The sequence below is a fragment of the Vespa velutina genome, chromosome 1, assembly GCF_912470025.1.
Source record: "Vespa velutina chromosome 1, iVesVel2.1, whole genome shotgun sequence".
Lineage (NCBI taxonomy): Eukaryota > Metazoa > Arthropoda > Insecta > Hymenoptera > Vespidae > Vespa > Vespa velutina.
Genome location: NC_062188.1, coordinates 12,793,896 through 12,815,765, shown reverse-complemented (window position 1 = coordinate 12,815,765; position 21,870 = coordinate 12,793,896). Strand labels below are relative to the sequence as shown.

Sequence of the window (21,870 nt, the reverse complement as noted above, 5' to 3'; positions counted from 1 at the left end):
GAAAATATCTATTATATGATTTTTTTTATATAATACAATAAAATATTGTCTTCGACTTTTAGGAAAGAAGACAATCTCATTCACCAGACGGCGACAAAGACATTGATCCTCTGATATTAAATCTGATAGATGTCGGCCAAGAAATGGTCGTCAATCTTCGACACATCAATCTTCGTGCTCATCCATGCTACAGAGATCCAGATCCAATCAATCTCTATCATAAAGTTGGACATGGTACTTTAGATATGTATGTTCTAAGTCCGAACAAGGACAGTCGAGAAGTAAGAGAATTCTTGGCAAAGTGGCATACGTCGGATGTGAAATTATTCGCTGGGACACATAAAAAGGATTCGAATAATTTAACATTTCCTATTCAAAATCTTGTTTCAATATGCGCGTTACTAGTTTGGCAACCCGCTAATCCTGAAGATAATATTACTAGAATCTTATTTCCCGGAAGTACACCACAACATAAAATCTTTGAAGGATTTGAACGATTAAAACATTTGGAGTTTTTGAAGCATCCAATTTGTTCGGCAAAGAGTCTTTCGCCATCAACATCATTAGTAACTTTGAAGGACAAACCAGTGAAACAAAAGTTTGGTTTGATCGAGAAGGAATCAAAGAAAATCAAAGAAATCGATATTAAGAAAGAGAAAAAAGAATCGCCAGAAATTAAGGCACTAAAAGCTGCTGAAGAAATATCGACGAAGCCGGTACCGCAATCAACACCGATAATACCAATATCGAAACCAAGAAAGATAGAAGATAAACCAAAGAAATTAGCGGAGAATAAGAAGATCGATGTAGATGCTAAGGAAAAGAAAATCGAGAAAGAATTAAAAGAGACGAAGAAGGAAGTGAAAAAAGACTTGATTAAAGCTGAGAAACCTGAAAAACAAGAGAAACAGGAGAAACGTGACGAAGAAGTTAGTAAAAAGGAAGTGATCAAGGAGGAAACAGAAAAAGTAGTTCCTACGAAAGAACCAAAAGTAAAAGCTGAGCCAGTAAAGAAGACGAAGGAACCAAAGGTTAGCAAAACTATAAAAGCGGATGTTCCATCGAAGGTAAAGTCACTGGAAAAAAAGATGAAGGCACCGAGTTCAGAGAAGAAAGATACTTCTAAATCATCACCGACGACACCGAAGAAGACAATGAACGGTGTTGCAACTAAAACTGAGATATTGAAAACTGCACCTAGAGGACGACCAACTACAAAAGTATCAACGGCACCGGCAAAGAGTGCCAAAGATGCGAACAACCGAAAGGTTGTGGAGCAAAAGAATATTGAAAAATCGGTTGCGAAGGAGGCACCTGTTGCAGTCGTCAAGGTGTCGGCTAAACCAAAGCCAATGGATAGGAAGCCGATTAGTCGAAGGCCTAAACCAGTTAGCCCAAGTAAAGCGAGAGTTCCTGGTAGCCCTGCAAAATCGACCCGAAGTACACCAACTGCTTCGGTGAAGTCAGACAAAGATGGTGTCATCAGAAAGATGAAGGGAGATAAGGGTACTACGGATTCTTCAACAGTATCCACACCTTCTGGAGTTGAACCAGAATCAACGGTGAAGCTTGTTGAAAAAAGTCTAATCGAAAAATCCGAAGACATTTCTTTGGATTCTATCGAAAGTAAAGTTTTAGCTGACTTGAAAGAAGAACGTGAAGTCGTTGAAGAAATCGAGGCAGTTCTACAGAAAGCAGAGAGAATCGAGACTAGAAAGGACGATCGTTTTGAAGGAGACGACGAAATTACTGCCGAAGCTACCGATAAAAAGGAAGAGGACATGACGGAGGAAGACGTAACCGCTGAGATCGAAGACGCACCAAAGAAGGAAAGTTCTCGAAAAGAAAGTCAAGAATTAACAGAAGAAGACGAATATTTGATTGTTGAAAAGGAAGAGATATATACTGAAGACTCTGTTCAGAGTGGTGAAGGCGAACAAAAGCATATTTTGGATGAAGCCGAATCTGAGAAGACTAAAATATTAAAAGATACTATGGAAATAACGAAGGAAAAGGGAGAAAAAGAGGAACCAGAAAAAGGTAAAGTCGAAAGTCCAGAGAAGAAAGCAGAGATCGTCGAAAAGGTCCCAACAAAAGAGGAAAAGAAAGTATCGCCAGAGGAGAAACCTGTTCTTACGTCAGCTCCAGAAATTACACCAAAACCAGAAGATAAAGATGATTCTGGTAAAAAAGACAGCGAAGAAATTACGAAAGAACCATCTAGTTTGAGTCCAGATAAATTGGATTCTTCCGAAAAAAAGACGACCGACACAGACATGAAACCTGAAGTGGATCAAAAAGAACATGTTCTTGAAAAATTAGAGGAATCTCAGGAACGTATTTCGACATTGGAATCGGGTGCCACGACTACTGCTCCGACACTTCCCGAGGATGAACGTATTCCTCTTGATGAGATAAAGGAAGATATCGATGAGAAACACGTTATCGAGGAAGTCAAAGAGAAGGATGCTCCTGTTAAAGTTGAAAAAGAAATTATTCCTCAGGCTGTTCCACCGGCAAGTAAACCCGACGTAAAAGTTTTCGACGTTCGACAGACTGTTCAAGGCTTGCAACGAGACATTGTCAAAACTCCGGATGAAGTAGCCGATCTTCCGGTTCACGAAGAAGTCGACCCGAAACTATATCGAATGGATTTCGAGAAGGATAAGGAAGAAAGAATAGTAGCACCACCTACTCAAGAAATCAAGGAACCAGAACCAACACCTCCAGTCAAAGAACAAAAAGGTGTTTTTAGTTTCTTTGGTAAGGTAGCTGATAAATTTGAGAAGGGAATCGATAAATTGACAAAGAAAACGAAAAGAGAGCCTGAAAAGGAGGAGGATAAGTCATCATCGAAATCTAGTTCTCCGAAGGAGGCAAAGATACAAGAAAAGATTAGTTTGGAGGAGGTGGATATGGAAAAAATGTTCCCGAAGATAGGCAAAGTAGCTGAAAAGCCGGAAATATTCGAAAAGGTTCAGCCTGTGCCATCAGAAGTTAAGGTTGCGGCCATCAAGGAAACCGTAGCTTTTATTGAAGAAGAAGAATCGAAGGACATCAAGAGACGTAGCGTGCCAGATTTGGAAGTGAAAGTGTCTGATAAAGTCGAAGTTATCACAGAGAAGCCAATCATTTCACCGACCGAGAAAATTGAGGAAAAGGAAGAAAAAGAAGTAAAGGAAAAATTCGTGAAGGAGGAAGATCTTTTGAAGGAAGAGGAAGTTGGAGAAGACGTTGAAGAAGTAAAAGCTCTTCTTGAGGAAGCTTCGAAGAAATTCAAAACAGTGAAGGATAGCCTTAGAGATTCTTTAGAATCTTTGGAAGAAAAAATTGAAGAAGAAGAAGACCTTTTACGTCACGAAGCAGCCCTTACGAAGGACATTGTCAAGGATACTTTGGAAGGAGTAGTTGAAAAATTAGAAGAGATAAAACCTCAGATCGAAGGACTAGCGGAAATAAAGGAAGCAGAAAAAGTAAAGTTCGATATTCCTAAGGATGAGGAATTTGAAGAGGAATATGAAAAAGAGCCTGTTGGTCCTATCAAGGACGTTAAGGAAGCCGTCCGTGATGTTGGTGAAGTTCTCGCTGGATCAGCAGGTATAGTGATTGACGACAAGCCTAAAGATGTCGTTGAAATTGTGAAAAAAGTCGCTGAAGTATTAAAAGAAGACGATTTTCTTCCTCGCGAATTATTATTCGACAAACCTTCCGAGAAGGAACTGACCGAAAGAAAGATCTCGATACCGAGTGAGAAAACTATCGAAGCTGAAGAAAAATTAGCCAAACTTGAGGACAAAGTATTCAAACCGATCGTAGAAGATATTCCTGTACCTGCAAGGATCAGCCTTGCCAAAGAGATTCCTACAGAAATCGCTAAGCCTTTACCGATTTACGAGAAACCTGGAGCGATCGAGGTTGAAGAAAAACCTTCTGAAAAAGTTGTCAAAGATGTAAAAGAAATCATTTCGCCGGTGAAAGACCAGATCAAGGACATGCAAGATGTCAAAAAGATCTGCGAAGAAATAATGAAGGACGATCACATTTACGAAGAAATGAAGGAAGTCGAGGATTCGACGAAAGTAGACGTGATGAAGGCAGGTCTCGAAGAGATTTGTATAAAGGATGTAGCCAAACGACCGTCTATCAGTGAAGAACCAAAACAAATGATAGAAGAACCAATTATAACGTTCGAGCAAAAGGTATCACCAGCAAAAGCTGAAGTCGTTATGGTTACACCAGATTCTGCACCGACTTCACCAAAATTCACAACTGAGAAAGTTTACGACGAAGAATTAATGGTAGAACCGATGAAAGAGAAGTTACCAGAATTAACTGTAGAAATCAAGGACGTACTTAACAAACAAACTCCATTAGAAGAAATCATCGAAGAACTCGTGATTACTAAGAAAAAGAAGATCACTATCGAGATTATTGAATATATTACTATTGTTAAACGTGTACCAAGAGAACGTGTGATCTATATAATCGAAGAAATCATCATAAGGAAGAAACTTAATCCAGAAAGTGTAGTTGACGATCTTAATCTTCTTAAAACGACTATTACACCGGAAAAGATCATCGAAATCGAGGAATACATTATTAATGAGTATATTACAAAAGGCAAAAGAATTACCGTTCAAATAATCGAAGAGATTTCAATAAGGAAAGCTGTACCAAAGAGAATCATCATTGAAATCATCGAGGAGATTATTATTAAGAGAAAAATTACAAAAGAGATGGTATATGACATTTCAAGCGAACAGTTTCGTGATCTTCGTAAAGAATCACCCGAGGATGAAAAGATGGATGCTGTGAAATCCGAAGTTCTAGTAGAAAAGAAAAAATCGATTATCAGTCCAAAAAAAGAAGAAGTAGAAGAAAAAGAAGTTAAAGAAAAAGAAGAAAAAGAGAAAGAAGTTCCTACAACAAGAGAAGAAGAAAAATCTAAAGATGAGAAAGTTTTAACTCCTGAAAGTATGGAAGAAGTCGAAGATGGTTTCGTTACTATTCCTTCAGGAGCAGTTTTGTTATCTGAAGATCGTAAGATTCAGTTAGAAATAAAGAAAAAAGAGGAACCTGAAATTACAAAAGAACATGAAAAAGACGTTATTGATGATTTCGAAGCTGTGGAACAAGAATACAAAGTTCAGGAAATTGCAGTCACTGAAAAGATACCACAAATAGGAAAAGAGAAAGAAGAACCAGAGGAAGAGATAGAAGACGATACGAGTGACGTCATCGAGGCCGAGGAAAAATTCGTAAAGGAGGTCAAGGAAAAAGTTGGAAAGAAGGATATCGAGGACATCGAGATGGTCAAGGATGTTGACAAAATCATTGAAAAAGACGAGACGAAAAAGATCATCGATGATATAACCGTAGAAACGGAAACGTCCGAAATATCTGAGATCGTAGATACTACGGAAAAATATCTGGATGAAGCTAAAGAGAAGCCTGAAATAAAGGATGTTAAGAAAGAAGAAATAAAGGTTGTTGAAAAAGAAGTGAAATTAAAGGAACTTGAAGTTAAGGAAGCTGAAGAGCCATCGATAAAAGATAAACAGGATGAAAAGAAGATGGAGGCTGATTTAATCAAGGAACCATATCATAAGGAAAGTGTTACCATCGAGGAGGCAATTCCAAGAAAATTATCATTGGAGGTTAAGGCGGAAGCCAAAATGGTAGTGGAAGAAAAAGGGATAGAAGAAATTGCAAAGGCAGCTGAAATAAAAGAGAAAGATGAGGAGAAGAAAGAAGTAGAAGAGTTTAAAGAAAAAGATGTACTAATCTCGACCGAAATTGAAACCGAACCAATGAAAGATGAAAAAGTGATTACTGAAGTAACGAGTGTTTCTGATAAGGAGATTACTCCTGAGAAGGATATTAAAGAAGTAGAGGAAAAAGATATTCAGCAAAAAGCTTTGGCGTTTTCACCAAAAGAAGAGAAAAAACCAGAGATGAAAGATATCGTCGAAAAAGACATCGAGCCTATGATAAAGGAAGTTAAGGAAGAAGTTAAGAAAGAAGTTAAGAAAGAAGATGAGAAAAAACTTGAAGAAAAAGTTCCTAAGGACGAAAAATTAGCGGACGCTACGGGTCGTGCTATAGAACCTAAAGCAGAAATTATTGAAGGGGAATTGGATGAGAAAGTTGAGAAAGAAGAAAAACTTCTTAAGGAGGAAAAATTAGCAGACGCTACTGGTCGCGTTATTGAACCTAAAACAGAGGTTACTGAGAAAGAATTGGAGGAGAAAGAAATAAAACTCGAAGATAAACTTCTCAAGGACGAGAAACTAGCAGACGGTACTGGTCGTGCGATCGAACCAAAAGCAGAGGTTATTGATAAAAAATTAGAAGAAAAAATTTTAAAGGAAGAGAAACCCGAAGACAAAGTTTCAAAGGACGAAAAATTAGCTGATGCTACGGGAAGTGCAATTGAGCCAAAGGCAGAGATTATTGATAAAAAATTAGATGAAAAAGTTGAAAAGGAAGAAAAACCAGAAGACAAAATTCCCAAAGATGAAAAATTAACTGATGCAACAGGACGTGCGATTGAGCCAAAAGCTGAAAAAGAAGAAATACCAGAAGACAAGATTCTCAAAGATGAAAAATTAACTGATGCAACAGGACGTGCGATCGAGCCAAAAGCAGAGGTTATTGATGAAACAATTGAAAAGGAGGAAGAAGAAGTAAAAATCCGAAAGAAGAGGAGTCTCCAAGAAGAGCCAACAATCGAGATAAGCAAGGATCTAAAACCATCCGAAAGCACAGAAGAAATTGAAGTAAAAGAAGTAGAAAAAGTGGAACCATCAAAAGTTGCAGAAGATAGTGGAGTTGTTCATCGAATGTTAGTAACAGCAAGTAGCGAAGATGGCGGACAAGAAATGGACATCTGTCCAACAGGAACAATTATTTACGCTAAACCTGTCACACCTGATGATTCCTTGAAGGAAGTATCGATCAAAACGACACCTGACAAAGATTCTTTGATTTTGGACAAAGATTCGATTCAATCAGAAATTAGTATTTCTGAAAAAGATAGTATTTCGGAAAAATCAGCAACCGAAATTAAAGATACCGAAAAGATCACTCCTGAAGATAGTTTGGAAAAATCTCCACTCGATACACGTGGTTCACAAGATTTGGAAGACAGTTTAGAGAAACTAGACAGTAAAGTAAAGGATATTGAAAGTATTTTACCTAGCACTGAAGTTGAAAAAGTTAAAGAGCTTGACAAAAAAGAAGAAATCATATCTTCGGTCAAAGATGAGATCGAAAAGATCAGTAAAGCAGTACCTCCAAAAGAGGAAGCTGTTAGTAAAGCAAGTAGTCCAGAAAAGGAAGTTGGCAAGATACCCTCACTTCTAGACTTATCCAAAGAAGAAATCTCTAAAATAAAGACTCCCACTTCGACACCGATCGAAGAAAAACACGAAAAGATACTCGAAGCTATAATTTCCAAATCTCCGGAAATTAGTCGTTCAGAAGACGTTTCACCGACCGAAACGATATTTGCAAAATCGCCTACCGAGAAAAAAGTTCCTGTAGATATTTCGATGAAAGAAACGAAAGAGACTGAAATTTTGAAGGAAGAAAAACCAAAGGAAATCGTACAAACTGTTGATAAAGTCGACAAATCAAAGTCACCGAGTCCTAGCATAGAAGGCCTTGCTGACGAGAAGACTGTTAAAAAATCGCCTGAAGAAGAAAAACCTATTACTGCCGTTATAAGTGCAAAAGAGATTGAAGAAAGTATTCTAGATAAAGAAAAATCTTTAAAACTAGACGAGGAAAAATATAAGATCGACAAATCTGACGTAAAAGATATAACTGATAAATCTAGATCGCCTAGTATCGAGAAACCTTCTGAAAAGGAACAACTCGAAAAAATTGTCAGTGAAAAATTAGAAAAGGAAGAGACGATAGTTCCTGAAAAATCGAGATCACCGAGCGTTGTTAGAGAAGAACCAGGAAAACAATTGGATATAACAAAAATTGAAGCAAAAGTCGATCTAGAAAAAATAGATCAGGTCGAGAAACCAAGATCTCTCAGTATAGTTAGTGACAAAGTTATAGAAGAAAAAGAAGCGGATAAAAAAGATGAATTAGAAAAAATTGAAAAGGAAGCAAAATTGATTGAGAAACCAAAATCGCCGAGTATTTCCGAAGATAAATTGAAGGAGGAATCCAAATCACGAAGTATATCTCCTTCGGAAAAGATCGATGAGAAAGAATCGATCGATAAATCGAGATCACCAAGTATTACGACTGAAGAGAAATCTGCAAGTATTTCCGATGAAAAATCTGTGAAGGTTGAGGACGATAAATCGAGATCACCGAGCGTTGTCAGCGATAAAGCGGAAGAAATCGAACGTGAAAAATTAAAGTCAGCCAGCATTGAAAAAGAATTAACTGTTGACAGATCTAGATCAGCAAGTGTTGTTAGTGAGATTCAGGATACGAAAAAAATTGAAGAAGTTAAATTAGATCGTGCTAAATCACCGAGTATGCCTGAAGAAAAACCTGAAGAAAAGATCGTTAAAGAATCGATTCCCGAATTAAAAGCAGCAGCACCAGCATCCGTCGATGTTTCTAGTGATAAAATGAAAGATGCGAAAGAATTAATCAGTGAAATGGAGAAGATTGACGTTAAAAAAGAAATCTCTCCTCCTGGTGAAGAAATAATAGTCGATAAATCAAGATCACCTAGCGTGACAAGCATTTCACAGAAAGTGGAAGAATCGATCGATCGATCGAAATCACCTAGCATAAGCAGTCAAGTCTCGGACGAAAAGAAACCCGAAGATCGTTCGAAATCACCGAGCATTGCTAGTGATAAAATGGAATTGGAAAAGGAAATCGAAAAATCAAGATCACCTAGCATCGTCGATAAAGAAGTTTCTGAAAGTTTGGAGAAATCTTTGATCACCGAAGAAAAGAAATCGAGTGAAGTATCTCCGGTGACTATGGAAGAGAAAGAAGACGTCAAGGTTATCGATAAGTCAAGATCACCTAGCGTCGAAAGTACAATCGAAGACAAAAGAACGATCGATTTATCGAAATCACCAAGCATAACTGAAAAATTAGAAGATGACATCAAAAGAAGTAAATCAGCTAGCATAACCAGCGAAAAATCTGAAGAGAAAGCATTAAGCGAGTTGCAAAAATCACCTAGCATTTCGGACGAAAAATTGGACACTAAAGAAATAACAGAGAAACTTGCCGAAAAAGAAAAATCACTTAGCCCAGTAAGTTTCGCTGATAGTAAATCAAAATCCCCGAGTATTATTGATGAAAAAATAAGTTTAACAGGAATCACGATCGAATCGAAGGTAGAGGAATCGATAGAAAGAGCTAAATCACCCAGTGTCATCAGTGATAAATCGTTGGATAAGAAATCTCCAAGTATCGAAGACCGTTCGAAATCGTCTAGTATTGTTGGAGAAAAATCTGAGATCAGTGATGTCATAGAAAAATCTATTGAAACTAAAGAATCCGATAGAAGTAAATCACCAAGTATATCTCCAAGTATTGCTGGAGAAAAATTGGATCTTAAAGATGTCGAAGAAGTCTTTGATAAATCGAAATCGTCAAGTATCAGTGATGATAAAGTGGATCTCAAAGATGTGATTATTGAACGACCAATCCGTGAAGATCGTTCTGGCAGTGTCATAAGTATTACCAGTGAAATCAAAGAACCATCGGAGAAGTCAAAATCTCCTAGCATTTCTAGTGAAAAACCTGATCTTGAGGAATTAAAAGACGTCGGAGTACGAAAGGAATCGATCAGTAAAAGAGAATCAATTGATATTACTTTGGAAACATCACAAATCGTGGAAAAGGAACAGAAAGTAGAAGATAAATCGAGAGCTCTTAGCGTAACGAGCTTTGCTGATGATCAAAAGCCTATGGCGGATTTAGAAAAATCTATTGATATTTCCGAAAAGATCGAAATCGATAGAAGTAAATCTTCAAGTATTAGTAGTGATAAATCTGATGATAAGAAACCGGACGACAAAAGTAGTGAACGAGAACATTATGAGGACGCAATCGACGCGTCTCGTTCACCTAGTTTCACTGAAGATAAGAGTCTTAGCAAGGAAAGTGTTGAATCAACCTCTCCTAGCACTACGATCGAAAAGCTAGATCGTACGAAAGAAAAGGAGGATTTGAAATCGCCTGTCAAATCTGAAGAATTTCATAGTCCTAAGAAAGATATCGAAGGGGCGATAATAGTCGATGCCAAACTACCAGAAGATCGTTCAAGGACACCGAGTGTCGCGGAGGTTAAAATCGATGATAAGTCTAGGTCGGCTAGTATCGTCAGCGAAGTATCTGCTAAAGAAGTCATTGATAAATTAGAAAAAGAACCTTTGCTGGAAAAGGATAAACAAAAGTCACCTTCTCCAGAAACTATCAAACAAGAAAAATTGCCAGAAGTTGAAAAATCAAGAAAGTCTGCTTCGCCGGAAATAGAAAAAATAGAAAAGGTATTACCGCTAGAAACAGAGAAACAAACATCTGTTTCACTGGAAGTAGAAAGCCTGGAAAAATCACTTTCAATCGAAGTAGATAAACAAAAATCGCTTTTACCAAAGTCTGAAAAACTGCCGAAATCACCAACCCCAGAGACTGAAAAGAAAGAAAAATCTCCTTCTCCGGAAGTTCTAAAAGAAAAGTCACTTTCTCCGGAAATAGAAAAACCATCACAATTATTACCTCTTGAATCGGAAAAACAGAAATCAATTTCGACAGAAGTAGAAAAAGAAAAGTCTGTTTCGCCAGAAGTAGAAAAACAAAAATCACCTTCGCCGGAAACGAAGACAGAAAAATTACCTTTACATGATATAGATAAATCAAAATCTCCTACACCAGAAGAACAAAAGGAGAAATCACCATCACCTGAAATACAAAAAGAAAAGTCTCCTTCATTAGAAGCAGAAAAGGAAAAATCACCATCACCTGAAATACAAAAAGAAAAATCGCCGTCACCGGAAATACAAAAAGAAAAGTCTCCTTCATTAGAAGCAGAAAAGGAAAAATCACCATCACCTGATATAAAGAAAGAAAAATCGCCTTCACCGGAAATACAAAAAGAAAAATCTCCTTCGCTAGAAGCAGAAAAGGAAAAATCACCATCACCTGATATAAAGAAAGAAAAATCGCCTTCACCGGAAATACAAAAAGAAAAGTCTCCTTCGCTAGAAGCAGAAAAGGAAAAATCGCCATCACCTGAAATACAAAAAGAAAAATCGCCGACACCTGAAGTACAAAAAGAAAAATCGCCTTCGTTAGAAACAGAAAAAGGAAAATCGCCATCACCTGAAATACAAAAAGAAAAATCGCCGACACCTGAAGTACAAAAAGAAAAATCGCCTTCGTTAGAAGCAGAAAAAGGAAAATCGCCATCACCGGAAATACAAAAAGAAAAATCACCATCACCGGAAATACAAAAAGAAAAGTCTCCTTCGTTGGAACCAGAAAAAGAAAAATCGCCATCACCTGATATACTGAAAGAAAAATCGTCGTCACCGGAAATACAAAAAGAAAAGTCTCCTTCATTAGAAGCAGAAAAGGAAAAATCACCATCACCTGAAATACAAAAAGAGAAATCACCGACACCAGAAATACAAAAAGAAAAATCACCTTTGTTAGAAGCAGAAAAAGAAAAATCGCCTTCACCTGATATACCGAAAGAAAAATCGCCGTCACCGGAAATACAAAAAGAAAAGTCTCCTTCATTAGAAGCAGAAAAGGAAAAATCACCATTACCTGAAATACAAAAAGAAAAATCGCCTTCGTTAGAAGCAGAAAAAGGAAAATTACCATCACCTGAAATACAAAAAGAGAAATCGCCGACACCAGAAATACAAAAAGAAAAATCTCCTTCGTTAGAAGCAGAAAAAGAAAAATCGCCTTCACCTGATATACCGAAAGAAAAATCGCCGTCACCGGAAATACAAAAAGAAAAGTCTCCTTCATTAGAAGCAGAAAAGGAAAAATCACCATCACCTGAAATACAAAAAGAGAAATCGCCGACACCAGAAATACAAAAAGAAAAATCTCCTTCGTTAGAAGCAGAAAAAGAAAAATCGCCATCACCTGAAATACAAAAAGAAAAATCACCGTCCCCGGAAATACAAAAAGAAAAGTCACCTACGTTAGAAGCAGAAAAGGAAAAATCGGCATCACCTGAAATACAGAAAGAAAAATCGCCGACGCCGGAAATACAAAAAGAAAAATCTCCTTCGTTAGAAGCAGAAAAGGAAAAATCACCATCACCTGAAATACAGAAAGAAAAATCGCCGTCAGTGGAAATACAAAAAGAAAAATCTCCTTCGTTAGAAGCAGAAAAGGAAAAATCACCATCACCTGAAATACAGAAAGAAAAATCGCCAACACCGGAAATACATAAAGAAAAGTCACCTTCGTTAGAAGTAGAAAAGGAAAAATCACCATCACCAGATATAGAGAAAGAAAAATCGTTAACACCAGAAATACAGAAAGCGAAATCTCCAATATCGGAAATTCAAAAAGAAAAGTCTCTTTTGTTAGAAGCAGAAAAAGAAAAATCTCCAGTAACAGAAATGGAGAAACAAAAGTCTCCTACGCCAGAAATCCAAAAAGAAAAATCCGCTTCACCAGATGCAGAGAAGGAGAAGTCTCTTGCGTTAGAAATGGAAAAAAAGAAATCTCTTACACCAGAAGCACTAAAAGAAAAATCACTTTCCCCAGAAAAAGAAAAAGAAAAAGAAAAATCTCCAATACTAGAGACGGAAATAGAGAAGTCTTTAACGTCAGAACTACAAAAAGATAAAGCGCCTTTACCAGAGAAAGAAACAGAAAAAGCAAAATCACCAATGACATTAACAGAGAAGCAAAAATCACCTACACCAGAGGCAGAAAAAGAAATATCTCCACCACCAGAAATACAAAAAGACAAATCAGTTTCATCACAAATAGAGAAGGAAAAATCTCCTGCTTTAGAGGGAGAGAGGCAAAAATCTCCTACACCAGAAGTAAAGGAAAAATCACTTTCCCCGGAATTAGAAAAAGAAAAATCACTTTCTCCAGAATTAGAAAAAGACAAAACTCCTCTTCCAGAAACTGGAAAAGAAAAATCTCCATCACCAGTAATAGAAAAAGAAAAATCTCCAGGATTAGAAACAGAAAAACAGAAGTCACTTTCACCAGAAAAAGAAAAAGAAGAATCACTTTCGCCAGAGATAGAGAAGGAAAAATCTCCAGTAGCAGAAGTTGAAAAGGAGAAGTCATCGTCACCTGAAAAAGAAAAAGAAAAATCTGTTTCGCCTATTGTGAAAAAGGAAACATCTATTCTATCAGAAAAGCAAAAATCGCCATCACCTGAAGAAGACAAATCCCTTATGATAGAAGATAAAAAAACAAAGCCTTCTACTCCTGAAGAACAAAAAGAAGAATCTCCTACATCAGAGGCACAAAAAGAAAAATCTCTTTCACCGATATTAGACAAAGAAAAATCACCTTCAGTTGAACCAGAAAAACAAAAATCTCCTTCACCAGTATCAGAAAAGGAGAAATCTCCAGCTGCAGAAGCAGTTAAACAGAAATCGCCTTCACCCATACCGGAAAAGGAAAAATCACCTGTAGCTGAACCAGAAAAACAAAAATCTCCTTCACCAGTATCAGAAAAGGAAAAATCACCTGTAGCTGAACCAGAAAAACAAAAATCTCCTTCACCCGTGTCGGAAAAGGAAAAATCACCTGTAGCTGAATCAGAAAAACAAAAATCTCCTTCACCAGTATCAGAAAAGGAAAAATCACCTGTAGCTGAACCAGAAAAACAAAAATCTCCTTCACCAGTATCAGAAAAGGAGAAATCTCCAGCTGCAGAAGCAGATAAACAGAAATCGCCTTCACCCGTACCGGAAAAGGAAAAATCACCTGTAACCGAACCAGAAAAACAAAAATCTCCTTCACCAGTATCAGAAAAGGAGAAATCTCCAGCTGCAGAAGCAGAAAAACAAAAATCTCCTTCACCAGTATCAGAAAAGGAAAAATCACCTGTAGCTGAACCAGAAAAACAAAAATCTCCTTCACCCGTGTCGGAAAAGGAGAAATCTCCAGCTGCAGAAGCAGATAAACAGAAATCGCCTTCACCCGTACTGGAAAAGGAAAAATCACCTGTAGCTGAACCAGAAAAACAAAAATCTCCTTCACCAGTATCAGAAAAGGAGAAATCTCCAGCTGCAGAAGCAGATAAACAGAAATCGCCTTCACCCGTACCGGAAAAGGAAAAATCACCTGTAACTGAACCAGAAAAACAAAAATCTCCTTCACCAGTATCAGAAAAGGAAAAATCACCTGTAGCTGAACCAGAAAAACAAAAATCTCCTTCACCAGTATCAGAAAAGGAGAAATCTCCAGCTACAGAAGCAGATAAACAGAAATCGCCTTCACCCGTACCGGAAAAGGAAAAATCACCTGTAGCTGAACCAGAAAAACAAAAATCTCCTTCACCAGTATCAGAAAAGGAGAAATCTCCAGCTGCAGAAGCAGAAAAACAAAAATCTCCTTCACCAGTATCAGAAAAGGAAAAATCACCTGTAGCTGAACCAGAAAAACAAAAATCTCCTTCACCCGTGTCGGAAAAGGAAAAATCACCTGTACCTGAACCAGAAAAACAAAAATCTCCTTCACCAGTATCGGAGAAGGAAAAATCTCCAGCTGCAGAAGTAGATAAACAGAAATCGCCTTCACCCGTACTGGAAAAGGAAAAATCACCTGTAGCTGAACCAGAAAAACAAAAATCTCCTTCTCCAGTATTAGAAAAGGAGAAATCTCCAGCTGCAGAAGCAGATAAACAGAAATCGCTTTCACCCGTATCGGAAAAGGAAAAATCACCTGTAGCTGAACCAGAAAAACAGAAATCACCATTACCTGAAATAGGAAAAGAAAAATCACCGTCAATTGAATCAGAAAAACAAAAATCGCCTTCACCCGTATCGGAAAAGGAAAAATCGCCAGTAGCTGAACCAGAAAAACAAAAATCACCATCACCTGAAATAGGAAAGGAAAAATCTCCAGCTGCAGAAGCAGATAAACAGAAATTGTCTTCACCCGTATCGGAAAAGGAAAAATCACCTCCAACAGAGACAGAAAAACAGAAATCACCATCACCTGAAATAGGAAAAGAAAAATCACCGTCAATTGAATCAGAAAAACAAAAATCGCTTTCACCCGTATCGGAAAAGGAAAAATCACCAGTAGCTGAACCAGAAAAACAAAAATCGCCATCACCTGAAGTAGGAAAGGAAAAATCTCCAGCTGCAGAAGCAGATAAACAGAAATTGCCTTCACCCGTATCGGAAAAGGAAAAATCACCTGTAACTGAACCAGAAAAACAAAAATCTCCTTCACCAGTATCAGAGAAGGAAAAATCTCCGGCTGCAGAGCCAGAAAAACAAAAATCACTGTCTCCAGAAGTAGAAAAAGAAAAATTTGTTGCGTTAGAAGTAGAAAAACAAAAGACTCCTTCTGCGATAGCGGAGAAAGACAAATCTCCTTCGTTGGAAGATGCAAGGCAAAAATCGTTATCTCCAGAAATAGAAAAAGAGAAGTCTCGTTTACCGGAAGCAGAGAAATCAGAGAAACTTATATTCTTAGAATCGGAGAAGGAAAAATCTCTTACATCTGAAGTAGATAAGCAGAAATCGGCAACAGTAGAAAAGGAGAAATCTCCATCTTTGGAGAAAGAAAAAGAAAAATCATTATCACCAATGACAGAAAAGGAAAAACAAAAGTTATCTTTATCAGAAACTGTGAAGTCTTCTCCAGAGAGCGAAAGGAGAGAAAGGTCTCCAACTCCAGAAAGTGGAAAATTACGAAAATCAATATCGCCGGAAATAGAAGATAAAACCAGGTCACCAACCGGTAGTGAGAAAAAATACGAAATCGATGCACATTTATTGAAAGATGATGTGGACGAGAACGTTCCAAAAGACAGGTCACGATCACATAGTTTATTTGAACCAGAAGAGAAAACACCAACGACTCGTTCTCGTGCAGCAAGTTTGTATGAGGATAAGATACCAGACAAGTTAAACCTTCAAGAAGGAGTAAAAACGACTTACGATGAAGAAGAAAAGAAAAAACCATTAGAAGAAGAAGATGAAGAAGAAGAAGAAGAAGAGGAAGAAGAATTTGAGTATAAAGATAGACCAAAAAGAAGTACAATTGGTATTACCGGATCGATTCACGAAGAATTTGAAGAAGTTTATTCTAAGAGAACTAGTCAAGCTAAAGATGCTAAACAACTTCCCAAACAAGATAAATTCGAAGATGAGGCAGACGATATTATTAAAGTGACTGCCGAAAAGGTAGCAGACATTGAAAAGTATATCGTCGATGAGTTCTTGAACAAAAAACAAAAGATTACAATATCTGCGATAGAAATAATCGTTCTTACTTATGCGGTACCAGAATTTACAGTGATGGACATTATAGAAGATATTCTGAAACGGAGAAATCTTCGTAAGGAATCAGTATTGGACTTTGTCGACGAGGAATCCGATGAGAAATCAAAATCGATGCCAGCGGGAATAAAACTGGTGTCGACTGAAAAAATGAGAGAGGTTGAAAATTATATAATCAGTGAATACGTTGATAAAAATAAAAAGATCACTAGTAAGATCCTAGAGGAGATCGTTTCTTTGAAAGGTATTCCTCGAAATTTCCTCATCATGATAATCCAAGAGATAACTATTAGAAGAAAAATTCCAAGTGGCTTCATTATGGATACTGAGATTTTGCAAGAGTCATTAAGAAAGACACCGGAAGATGAAGAACTTGCTAAGAAGAAAGAGAAGGACGAAGAGCACGATAAGAGTGTACGAGATTCAAAGAGCCCAAGTTTGAGTTCGGAACCAATCCCTTCGGACAAATCCACTCAAGATAGTCCGGTTCATTCAGAGCCACACATCGACGAAGAAATTTCGATTTCTGAAGAGAAACGTACCGAGATTGAACAATTTCTGGAAGAAGAATATATTAAGAAAGGACGAAAAATAACCGAAGTCATTCTGGAGGAAATAATCGTGAGAACTTCTTTACCAAGATACATTATCCTCGAAATCATCGAAGAAATAATTATCAAGAAAAAACTATCACGTAAATCTATAATCGATGTTGAAATCTATCACGAGGACGAATCTGAAAGTTACGATAAACTTGAATATCAATACGAAAAGTCATCAGAAGTTGGACTCTCCGAAGCTGATAGAAAAATGTCTGGTGAGTACAGATTAGGAGGATATGCGGAATCAGCTGGTAGACAAATGGAAAAATCTATTCCAAGTTATCCGTTAGATTACGAGAGTCAATTTCATAAAGCTTTCGTTGGTGGAATGACAGAAATTCGTACGACTCATATAACAACATTGTCTGGAAAATCGACTCCAGATTTTGCTACTCGTGACGGTACACCTGACTCAACGTCTGAACCTACTGGATCCACCGTTGAAAGAACGGATGATAAAGGAATAAGACTAGTTGATCGAATTTCACCTGATAAACAACAAATTCTGATTTCTAAGGGTGAGATAACTGTTCAAAAAGTTGAAATATTAAAGGAGAGTAGAATCGGTGAACAAGAGATTCCTCCTGAGAAAGATGAAAAGCAAAAAGAAGACGAACAAGTGATCAGAAAAATAATCAAATGTGAAATTATCGAAGAGGAAGAACCAGAAATCGTAACGAAAGTAATTAAAAAAAGAGAAATAATCGAGCAAGAAGAACCAGAAAGTATCGATGAAACGTTAAAGAAAGAAACGGTAGACCAAACTGAATCTCGAATAACGACGAAAGTCGTGAAACGTGATGTGATCGAAGATGAAAGTGAGTCAGAAATTATAACCAAGATAGTGAAACGAGAAATAATCGAGGAAGACGAACCTGAAGTAATTACCAAAGTGATCAAGAGAGAAATCATTATTCCAGAAGAGAAAATGTCTGATTTCCAGGATCACGAGATCGTGAAAAGAGTAATTAGTAGAGAGGAAACGCCAGAATCAGTTGAAACAATAACAACAAAGACCACAAGAACGATCGTTACAGAGGAACTTCCAACATCAAAAATATCTACTTCCGATCTTGAAAAACCAGAACTTTACACGTACACGATATCACATGAAGGTACATTAGAGAAGATTGATACATCTAGTTTAGGTGCTACTTATAAAGTAATCAGTCGAGATAGTACGCCAGAAGTTTCGAAGAGTGCCGAGGTTAAAAGAATCGTAACAACAGTTACGACGATTACCGAACCTGATGGCAAAGTTACAACAAAGAAAGACGTGAAAGAAAGTAGCGATACTGTTGATAGCGAAGAACTCTTAGAGAAACTCATTGACTCTACTATTAGTGAAAAGACTGGTAAAGTCACAACGACTGAGACGAAAACTACTGAAGGATCGAAAATGGAGAAGGTTATCAAGGAAACAATAACTACGATGACGTCAACATCTGGTACATCGACACCAGATGTAAAAACTTTCTATGATTCTGGTAAATCGACTCCTGATTCGAAATTTGAAGAGAAGTCGGATATCATCGGTAAAGATCATTTGGAAAAGGTTGGAAAATTAGAACATTCGGTATCACCATCAGTACGTGATTTGGTATCAGACGAGAAAAGTTATTCAGGAAAATCCTCACCGGATATATCCTTGCCAAAGGACATCGTTTATAGTGGCTCTACTGGCAAATCAACTCCGGATATTCCAGTTTCTCCATTGGTTAGGGACGGTGCAGCAGTACAACCACTTGTATCTGGAAGGTCCACACCTGATAGAAGATCAGAAGGTCGATCGACGACCGCGACGCCTGAAGGATTTAGATCAGGCGAAGTAATTCGAACGATCATTACCACGACCAGGACTATGTCAGATGATGGTGAGATCATTACAACTACTAAAGAAGTTACGGAGGCTACCAATGAGAAAGGTGAAACGATAATTTTGGCTGAGAAAACTGATGTTAAGGTTGATGATCGTTTGCCAACCAAGGATACTGCAGAAATGGCGATCAGGTAAATCAAAGTATTTTATTTTCTAATCTATTTTTTCAATGATATATCTAAGTAGTCGAGTATAATAGTCTAATTACTTTTTTGATTATAAAACAAAATATTTTTGTTCTTAATTTCTTAATGAACGATTTATAATTCATTATTATTTATTCTTATTACAAAATTTTATTCCAGTAGCGCAATTGGTAGCATAAAAGGTTCAACGGAGTTACAACGAACAGGGAGTGCCAGTTCCGATGCCAGCAGTGACAAGGACAATATAAGACCAGTCAGTCCTCGTAGTGATCAGAGCAGTATTCATACCAAAGCCTCAACTCATGTCCTTGGTAGCAGCGAAGAAAGACGAATGACTTATTCCGACGATGAACCACCTAGTTCTCCTCTTTCTTTGACATCACAACTCGGTTATTCTCCACAATCGAAACAGTACGAGAGTTCTTCGGAGAAGGAAGAAGAAACGCACAAACCCATCGAATTTTCTGCTGCGGCCATGAGCAGTAGCTTTTATGGCGAATTACCAGCTGTACCTCCGGCGATGAAGACGTTCCAAGAAAGTGGTTTGCACAAGAGCAGTGATCCCATTTCCACTCCAGGTGACTTCACTTTCAAGAAATTTACTGTTGAGAAAGAGTATGCTGGTGGTTACGGAGAGAAACATGATACTAAAAAATATGTTGACGAAGCTGATCTAGATTTTGAAAAGGCTTTAATGGAACGGAAGGAATTAAAAGAATCAGCTGATTTCGGTAGCACCATAGCACCTAGATATACCAATGGAAATCTTCGTCAAGAATTAACTCACGAATCGATGAAGAGCGATCATTCGTCATCTTCATTGGCCGACGAGAGTTCTGAAAGCAAAAAAGATTCAAAGAAAGACCCATTGGAAGGATGGGGTACACCTTTAGGTTTACCATCACCCAAACCACCAAGAAAGTTCAATCTTAAAAATCCAACGCAACCTTCAAACGAATTCTCATCGGATAATCTTAATTTCGACGTAACCAGCAACTGGGGTGAACCTTTGAGATTACCTTCTCCAGCACCGGTAACCACAGAGATTTCTAATAAAGGAGCACCCGGTACACCGAAAAAAGACAGAAAACAAGCCAAGAAAGTTCTTTCGGAGAATCTCAAAAATAAAAAACGTTCCGAGAGTCCTGGGAAAAATGAGAAGAAAATGAAAGATTCTAAGAACAAGGTTCAACCGGTTTACATGGATCTTACTTATGTTCCTCATCATGGTAATTCTTATTATACGTCCTTGGAATTTTTCAAGAGAATTCGTGCGAGATATTACGTCTTCAGTGGCACGGAACCAAGCCGTGAAGTTTACGATGCCTTATTAGAGGCTAAAAAGACTTGGGAAGACAAAGATCTCGGTAAGTTTCAAAATAAATTATCAATATTGATTTATATTAAACAAAAATTACACAATTAAACATCAATTTTTTTATTATTATTTTTATTTTTATTCAGAGGTAACAATGATTCCAACTTATGACACCGACACTTTGGGTTATTGGGTTGCCGATAACGAAGAAGCCTTGGCTGCTAATCATATAGATCTATCACCTTCGGCCTCACGATGCACGATCAATCTTCAAGATCATGAGACGAGCTGCAGCGCCTACAGGCTCGAATTCTAGGGAATGGCAGCCTGCTCAGCCGTAATAGTCGAGTTCTGAGCGGCTACCGGATAAACGCTAAAAATCCTCTAGTCAAAGTCCGGTGCTATTCCCGCCATCGAAAATAGAAAAGAATCAGAAGAAGAAGAAGAAGAAGAAGGTTGACTATTTGTCTTCCTTTTGCGTGTGTCCCGTATCGTGATTCCTCCAATCTTCTCCCCGGCATCCCGAGGAAGATGTGCTCGAGATCTTTTCGCAATTGTAGCTTTTACCAGATACATCTTTCTCTCTCTCTCCCTCTCTTTTTCACTCTCTCTATCTCTCTCTCTCTCGTTTGATATTAAAATTATTAATATCAAATTATTTTCATTAAATAGTTAAGTTTTTAAGAAAGCACTATAAATATCGTGACAAATATCTTATTCAATCTTTCTTGCGCTGGGAAAGCGCCATTTATACATCTTACACATATACATATAAAAGCTCATTAGAAAATACATACATGCATATACGCACGTACATAATCTTACTTATCTTTGTCTTACGCAATTTCTGACCGCGAACGTTTCGACGTTTGCCGAGGACGTTCGTGTGTATCGTAAAAATATTCTGCCAAGTACTAATGAAAGGCACCGAGCTATTCGATTATTACAAAAAAAGAGCATTAATAGATAAATGGATAAGTTCAATCGCGAAAAGATCATCGTGTAATACTGTGATTTGGGATTAGTACGTTAGATACCCAACAAATTGACTAGGATATTCAAATTCCCAAGTGCGACCTTATTCCGTAGTCGAACGTCAAAGCCCCAAAGAACATTATCTACAAGTCAGTCTTAAATCAGAGAATGAGAAAATATATCATAACTCGTCCCCGCCCGCTCCTTGCCAACAAAACGAGATCGAAAGAGTACCTTTATAAAATCACGAAGATAAATTATTCTTAATGGTTATTACTAAGGGAGAGAGTACTTCGAATAAAAAGAAGAAGCAGAAGAAGAAAAAAAGAAATATGAAAGGACAACGTATCAAACGTGTAATTGTTGTCGACCCCGAAATAATTGATAAGAAGGGATCCATTAAAGGCATTTATCGCAGCGATCCCTTCTTCTAAACATCGTCTATACCGATATAACTTAATCATAAATGTCTTATCCGTGCGTAGGTAACAACAAAAAT

At 37.5% G+C, this 21,870-nt stretch overlaps 1 protein-coding gene across 1 annotated transcript in view; it reads left to right on the top strand.

Moving 5' to 3' along the window:
- Positions 1-21,870, top strand: part of LOC124950114 (microtubule-associated protein futsch) — a 46,375-nt gene that overhangs the window by 19,422 nt on the left and 5,083 nt on the right. The window contains exons 7-10 of the mRNA XM_047496419.1: positions 63-11,264; positions 11,460-19,063; positions 19,238-20,445; positions 20,543-21,870. The exon at positions 20,543-21,870 is cut by the window's right edge and continues 5,083 nt beyond it. Of these exons, the coding sequence (XP_047352375.1) occupies positions 63-11,264; positions 11,460-19,063; positions 19,238-20,445; positions 20,543-20,712 (20,184 nt within the window). The 3' untranslated portion in view covers positions 20,713-21,870. The remainder of the gene's footprint in view (positions 1-62; positions 11,265-11,459; positions 19,064-19,237; positions 20,446-20,542) is intronic.